The 7,689-nt window shown below is 42.1% G+C and overlaps 1 protein-coding gene across 1 annotated transcript in view; it reads left to right on the top strand.

Annotated features, from left to right (window-relative positions):
* Nucleotides 1-1,056: 1,056 nt before the first annotated feature.
* Nucleotides 1,057-7,689, top strand: part of Uxt (ubiquitously expressed prefoldin like chaperone) — a 9,253-nt gene continuing 2,620 nt past the window's right edge. The window contains exons 1-4 of the mRNA XM_005346845.3: nucleotides 1,057-1,228; nucleotides 2,856-2,937; nucleotides 3,068-3,135; nucleotides 3,488-3,595. Of these exons, the coding sequence (XP_005346902.1) occupies nucleotides 1,131-1,228; nucleotides 2,856-2,937; nucleotides 3,068-3,135; nucleotides 3,488-3,595 (356 nt within the window). The 5' untranslated portion in view covers nucleotides 1,057-1,130. The remainder of the gene's footprint in view (nucleotides 1,229-2,855; nucleotides 2,938-3,067; nucleotides 3,136-3,487; nucleotides 3,596-7,689) is intronic.

Genomic DNA, 7,689 nt, shown 5'->3' with positions numbered 1-7,689 from the left:
TATACAACATTCTGCCTCCATGTATGCCCACATGCCAGAGGAGGGTGCCAGATCTCAGTACAGATAGTTGTGAGCCACCATGTGGTTGCTGGGAATTGAACTCAGGACCTCTGGAAGAGCAGCCAGTGCTCTTAACCGCTGAGCCATCTCTCCAGCCCTAATCATCATTCTTGTAGAGGCCCAGTGCTCACAAAAGGTCAGTAACTTCAGCTTCAGGGGATCCAACACCCTGTTTTAGCCTCCGCGGGCACTGAATGCACATTGTGCACAAACTTGCAGACCAAACAGATCAAGTAAGAAAATTTCGAAAGAGTTGGGAGGGGAAGAGTACAGAAATGGCTCCGCAATTAAGAGCACAAAGGGATCTTGTGTAGGACTTGAACTCCGTTACTAGCACCAAAATCATGGTAGTTCACAACTGCGTGTACTCAACTAAATAAATCGTAAAAGATTAACTCCCTCTCCCTACCTTCCTGTGAGAGTCCAGTCTCCCTCAGAACCCGCCAAATCCCATTAAACTTCACCTGCACTCAGGAGGCAGAGGCAGGCGGATCTCTGTGAGTTCGAGACCAGCCTGGTCTACAAGAGCTAGTTCCAGGACAGGCTCCAAAGCCACAGAGAAACCCTGTCTCGAAAAACCAAAAATAAACAAACAAACAAACTTCACCTGATCCAAAGCAACACAGACAAACTCTGTCTCGGGGGGGGGGGGGGGGGGGGGGGGGGGGGGTCCGCTAGCAGACAGCGACTTGGTGGCTCTCAGGCTCGGCAGAATTCGGCAGAATTCGGATATCTCCGGGGATTCCTTAACGGAGCGCGCTGCCAATAACCTGTCCCTTTAAGTGGGACTTTTCTCATGCTGGACGGCCCCACTCACCAATTTGACACGTCATCCAACTGCGCCACCCTGAAGTTAACAGTTCTTGCAGGTGGCCTTAAGGTAAGCTCTCAGGCTCGGCAGAATTCGGTTATCTCCGGGGATTCACGAAGGGAGCGCGCCGCCCGTCACCCGTCCCTTTCAGTGGAACTTTTCTCATGCTAGACCGCCCCGCCCACCCAATTGACACGTCATCCAACTGAGCCACCCGGAAGCCGTGGTTCCCCCCCCCCCCCCGCACGCAGGCGACATCATGGCGACACCCCCCAAACGGCGGGCCTTGGAAACGGTCAGAGAGAAAGTGCTGCGGTGCGAGGCCTTCATCAGTGACGTACTGCAGCGAGACTTGCAGTGAGTGACGACGCGGATCCTAGTCGTGTTGTAGTTTGAGAAATTCCACGCGTGACGTAGTGGGTGGGATGGAATTCCCTGACAAACTTCTGGATTGGCCGGGAAGAGGGGTTGACGTCCGGGCTATGATTGGGTTAAACATGGTTCTTGTAGGAGAGCCTTTGATGCTGATTGTCGTATTTAAGTTAAAATTAAAATTAGTCATTACGAACCCACAATATTTCAGACTGGGCTATTTAACCATTATTTATAAACAAGTTGTACCTCACCTCTCCTCCCTAGGCTTTATGAACTTTTCGTCATCAGTGAGATGGGGAAGTTTATGTTGCCTTCATAATGGGGTCTTTTTGAGTTTTAGATGTATCAACCCGGGTAAAGAATGTAACCCAAAGCCGAGAGTGATATAACACAGGACTGTAATTCCAGCACGAGGGAGGCAGAAGCAGGCGGAGCTTCAGAAGTTGGAGACCAGCCTGAGCTGTAGACTGACTGTCCCCAAAAGAAAAAAATTGAGACTAAAGCCAGGCTCAGGCTCTGTGGTGTGTGCCAGGAGTCCTATCTAGTGGTGAGATGGGAAAATTTATTTCTTTAGCCAGAATGTTCAAGCCAGCCTTGACAATAGAACATGGTTCTATTTTTTTTTTATTATTATTTTTTTTTTTTTTTTGGTTTTTTTCGAGACAGGGTTTCTCTGTGGCTTTGGAGCCTGTCCTGGTACTAGCTCTGTAAGACCAGGCTGGTCTCGAACTCACAGAGATCCGCCTGCCTCTGCCTCCCAAGTGCTGGGATTAAAGGCGTGCGCAGCTCACTGTGATGACGTACTTGCAATGGGTAAAGCAGGAGGACCCAGAGCTCAAAATTATCCTCAGCTGCATTTCAGAGTTGAGTACAGCAGAGACTCTGAGACTATGTTTCAAAAAAAGAAGAAAAAAAGCTAGCAGGATGGCTTGCCTTGCCTCCAATACCAATGCCCTGAGCTAGATCTCTGGGATCTAGTAAAAGGAAAAAACTCCCCAAAACTGTCCCCTGACTTACATGTGTGTACATGTCACCAATACATGTACACAAAATAAATACATTAAATAAGAATACTTTTTTAATGCACATAAACCCAACTACTGTTATATTAAGCCTGAGAGAAGTACTAGCCTGGGAAACTCAGCTCTTGTCTCAGAAAATAAAACAAATAACCTGGATAGTTGTTTTGAAAAAGGAATTTTGCTCCAGTGCCTGAAACACAATAAAGACTCAATAACTAGATGATTACCATTGTTGTCATTATTAATCTGAACAGTTAGGTGTTCAGAACTAGAGCTGTATGATCATCATAAACAAGATGGCAGAGAGGAGAGATATATTTAGGGTGAAGATGGGACGTTTTAATTAGCATAAGGCACTGAGTAAAATGAAATATTTGTAATAAATAGTATTAAGGTATACAGTGCTTACCCATTTTAGTGACATTTAAAACACTTTAAAATCAAGTCATAGTAAACACTTGATTCTAATGACTCCTAGGGGGGGAAACCAAATCCCAAACAGATTTCCTACTTGCCAAAGACACATTGCTGGTAAGAGGTAGAGCTCAGGATGAAATACAGTCTGACTTATATTTTCTACGTATCAGAAAGGTCCTGGATCATCGAGACAAGGTATATGAGCAGCTGTCTGTATACCTTCAACTGAGAAATGTCATTGAGCGACTCCAGGTAAAGCCCTTTAAATTGGGTATCAGTGTGTGTATGTGTACAAAGAAGGAAAGAAACCCCAGAACAAAACCTTTTACCGGCCCTAAAAATTGGCCACTGACACCCTACTTCTTTTCTCCTGGCCCTACAGGAAACTAATCATTCGGAGTTATATATGCAGGTGGATTTGGGCTGTAACTTCTTCGTTGACACAGTGGTGTGAGTGTATTCCCTCCCCTCTGAGTTTCTCCCTTCTTTCTGCAACAAGTATTTCTTAATATTTTCTATATATTAGATTCTGGTGACTTTTTTAAATTTTATTTATTTATTGAAGATTTCTGTCTCTTCCCCGCCGCCACCTCCCATTTCCTTCCCCCTCCCTCTGGTGACTTTCCTATTGCATTAAGATATAAGCTACATGCTGTGGGTGTGACAGTGAATGAACAGAAAATACCTTCTCTTACAGAGCATTCACTTTGGGGAATTGAAGGGAATAGGAAACATCTTAAACTGTCCTATATGCTAAATGATAATAAAGACTTCCTCCACTTCCTCTGACTTCTTTCCTCAGCCCAGATACGTCACGCATCTATGTGGCCCTAGGATACGGTTTTTTCCTGGAGTTGACACTGGCTGAAGCTCTCAAGTTCATTGACCGAAAGAGTTCTCTCCTCACAGAGTGAGTTCATTCCATGAGGATAGTATGTAAAACCACCTACATTGGCTCGGGGTGCAGGGCAGTGGTATAGCATTTGCCTAGCGTGTGTAAAGCCCTGGGTTCTATCCCTAGCACACAGCACACAGAAAGGCACACACAAAATTCATAAAAGTCAGTTATGGTGATAAAACAAGGCCCTATCTATAAATAAATAAATAAACAAACAAACAAACAAACAAACAAACAAACATCACAGAATTTAATACTCTACCCTTTTCCCCCATGACTACAGGGAATGGAACTTAGAGAACCATACTACCTTCCTCTTTAGAGCTAGGACTCTAAAGAAAAGTGAGGATGCAAAGTTCAACCTTTGCATAATAAACAGTAAATGTTTTTGTATCAATCCCTTCACACATTTATTGAGTACCTTGTGTATACCAGGTTGTGTGATTAGTGTTGAGAAGAAAAGAGTCTTACATTCTAGGACTATGCTGTTGTATGTACATATATCTATGGATATCATGGATGAGGTTTCAACGCATGAGTCAGTAACGGTCACTTAACTATCTGCGAATATTTCTGCTTATTGACATCTTTTATTCACAGAAGTTTCTGTTTTCTCACCACTCTCAACCTCACATGCCTGTACCCACACGTGCAGAGATAACCCCTCTTCTGTTGCTGTCTGCCTTATTCTTCACCAAACCTTAGAGTTTGCCAAGCTCCTGTCCTATAATTAGAGGTGTTTTTACATTGTTACTAGGGATCCAAGCTCAGGTCCTTATGCCTGTACAGCAAATGTTCTTGTCCACTGAGCCACCTTCCTAGCCTTAACACATGCTTTAAGCATTCCCACTTTTTTTCCTCACTCAGTTGTCTTGTACAAATAATACTCTCTCAACGAGTTCTTCTGTGACCTAACTTCAAAATTGCAGCCCCTAGCCCTCTTGACTTGCCTCTCCACTTTAAAAAATTAATATTACTGTTTGTGTGTGTGTGTGTGTGTGTGTGTGTGTGTGTGTGTGTGTGTGTGTGTGTGCGCGCGCATGCAGGTATGTGCTCATATGCACTTGTCTGTAGGTGTATGTGCTATATATAGCATGCAGGTGGAGATCAGAGAATAGTTTTATAGCGTTGGTGCTCTGATTCCAGGGATTCTATGAATAGAACTCAGATTTCCAGGCTTGTGTGGCAAGTCTTTGTCTGCTGAGCCATCTCACTAGCCATCTTCTAGTTTTTCCAGCATCTTTCTCATGTTCATTGTCTTTTATAAGTAATTAATAAGCATTATTTACATTTTTACAGGGCTAATACTTAAAGCCAAGGTCTCTTGTATACTAAGCAAGAGCTCTGTTGCTGAACTGTGTCCCCAGCCCAGGTTTATAACCTGGCATTGTAAAGGGGAAACTTTAAACTGTAGATGCCCAAAATAGTGTAAAGCACAAAATTTCTGTTGAATGAAGAGTATTGTTTCAATACACTAGAAGCATATTGAAGGGTTTATCAAAGGTTACCTATGTGGGTAGTGGTGGGCAGAGAAACTGTGGGATCCAGATGAGTTATGGTTTTGTGTAGGGAAAAACTAGTTTAGGTGAGTAGTTTGAAATATTATAGGTAGTGTTGTAGCTTGTCACATGTAGAATAGTTTAGAATAAGTATGAAGGGGCAGTGAGCAGTCCACTTAGATAAATATACACGCACAAACACGAACACCTCCAATGTAAAATTTCCTCTTGGTCATATTTATTCCTGCATTCATTTTGCCTCGAGTTTCTTCCTTTAAGGTTTCAGTACTTATTCTATTAAGCTTTCTAGAGTTTCAAGTTTTAGTAGACCTGAGTGAGAGCTGCTGAGATTTCTAAATTTTGGTGATCAAACAAATTGGCAAATAGTTTGATGAAGGGCAGTATAATTCCAAACTAGTGGCCATTTAGAACAAGTTCAGTTTTTATAGCAAGTTTTCCTCCTATGACACAGAGTTTCAGGGTCTTTAATTTTTTTTCTTTTTGAGAATTGATGATTTTTCTCAAAATGAGGTATTTGAAGTTATCAGTACCTATCAGAAAAACTCCTTGCCTGGTCTTTCCAATCAGTTGACATGCTTTCTACCGGTGTGATGAAATATGTGCTTGACCTCATATTGCTCTATTATAACTAATAGAGCTGTCTCAAACTTTCATCATTCTAGATTAGGATTTGAGTCCATGTAGTTGAACTTTCTTTTTAAAACTTGATTACTTGGGATATACTTTATAGTAACATATTTTCTGGTTGCTTTTTGTATCCCAAACTGCCTGCCAGTACTTAATTGTTTTTAATGTATTTCTTTGGTTATTATTATTGCTGTGTGTGTGTGTGTGTGTGTGTGTGTGTGTGTGTGTGTGTGTGTGTGTGTGACACATGTATATATAATCTACTGAGTCCATTTAGCTTTGTTTGTATGTACATGTGTTGACTGCTTGAGATTGGGCAACCTATGTGGGAGTTTGTCCCTAAAGGAGACTGATTCTGCCTCTTTCAGCAGGCTTTGATCACTTGTAGTTCTTCATCTCAAGGTAGGCCACTGTGTAATTTCCCCTTTGCACTTTGACATGCCAACTGGTGGTGTCATTATGCTGACTATTCATATTCTTGGGAATTCATAGGTACAGCTTTCCTAGCTTGTCCAGGGAATATCTAATAGCAGACATTCTGAGCCTCTGACTCTTATAATCTGTTCACCCTATCTCTATGATTCTCCCTGAGCCTTAGGTATAGGGGTTATATTACAGATGTATCAGTTGGGGTTGGGCACCTCACAGACTCTTATTCTCTGCATTTTGGCCAATTGCGGATCTCTGTGATAGTCTCCATCAGCTGCAAAAAGAAAGTTGTTTTTTTTTTTTTTTTTTTTTTGGTTTTTCAAGTACATACATATGTTATAAACATAAAATAGTGTTTCCCTATGGCCATTTCAATCATCCTCATGTTTTTCAGCCCTCCTCTGTCCCTCTTCCTCAGTGTTTCTCTCCCTCTCCCCTCCTCAAGTTTTCCCAGTTCCCCGTCATAGCACCTGTGCCATACTACCCCATTCTCTACAGTTTCTACTCCTCCCTATCCCCTGGTCCCTTTTTACTTTCCTGGTTTCTGTGGTTACTCCAGCTTATATACTCACATCTAAAGATTCAGAGTTAGCATCCACAAATAAGAGAAAACTTGCAATGTTTATCTTTCTGGGTCTGAGTTACCTCACTCCGTATAATATGCTGTGGTTTCATCTATTTACCTGTAACTTTCTTAATTTCACTTTTCTGTGTAGCTGAACAGAATTCTGTTGTGTATATGCACCATATCTTTATTATCCATTCATCTAGTGGATGACATGTATATTGTTTCCATTTCATAGCTATTGAGAATGAATAGAAGAACAGCTATGAACATGGCTGAGAAAAGGTATTCTTGTTCTCCAGCAATAATGCTATGCTTCATACCCTGTCCTAATCATAGACTTAAGTATTATTTGAGGATAAAGATATTGGGTTCCTTTGAATGCAGCAATCTTCATTCGTTCTACAGCCATTGGGTCCCCACTCTGTGTCATATATTTCTTCCGGTCCTCATTATACAACAAGCAGCAAAACAGACCACAGTCTGCCTTCGCAGCTGTCATTCTGATAAAAGGAAACAATAAGTAAATAAGGCCATGATGTGGTACAGACAGATGTTGACAGTGGTACAGACAGTACATAATGGAGATGGGAGGTTTTGCTTGAGATGCAGTTGTGGTGTTGAATGGCTGACTGAATATGAAAAACAAAGAGGAGCCTTGAAGCTGTGGCACCTGTCAGTCAGTAGTAGAGTCCATAACTGGGCTGTGTGAGGTACTAAGTACAGAGCTAATTCTGCAAAAAGAAGAGAATCTGGGTTTTTTGTAAGCAACCAGAAAGATGCCATTACTTCTATCTGAGATGGAAAAGCAGACCAGTTGGAAGAACTGGGACTCAGTGTAGGACTTAGACACCAAAGTGAGGTTTTTGAAGATAGTTGGCAATATAAATTTGGGACGATAGTAGTATATAAATAGTTGATACTAGAGCCGGGCGGTGGTGGCGCACGCCTGTAATCCCAGCACT

Source organism: Microtus ochrogaster, chromosome 5, assembly GCF_000317375.1.
Source record: "Microtus ochrogaster isolate Prairie Vole_2 chromosome 5, MicOch1.0, whole genome shotgun sequence".
Lineage (NCBI taxonomy): Eukaryota > Metazoa > Chordata > Mammalia > Rodentia > Cricetidae > Microtus > Microtus ochrogaster.
Note: the sequence above shows the minus strand (reverse complement) of the source record. Positions and strands in the feature narration are given on the sequence as shown.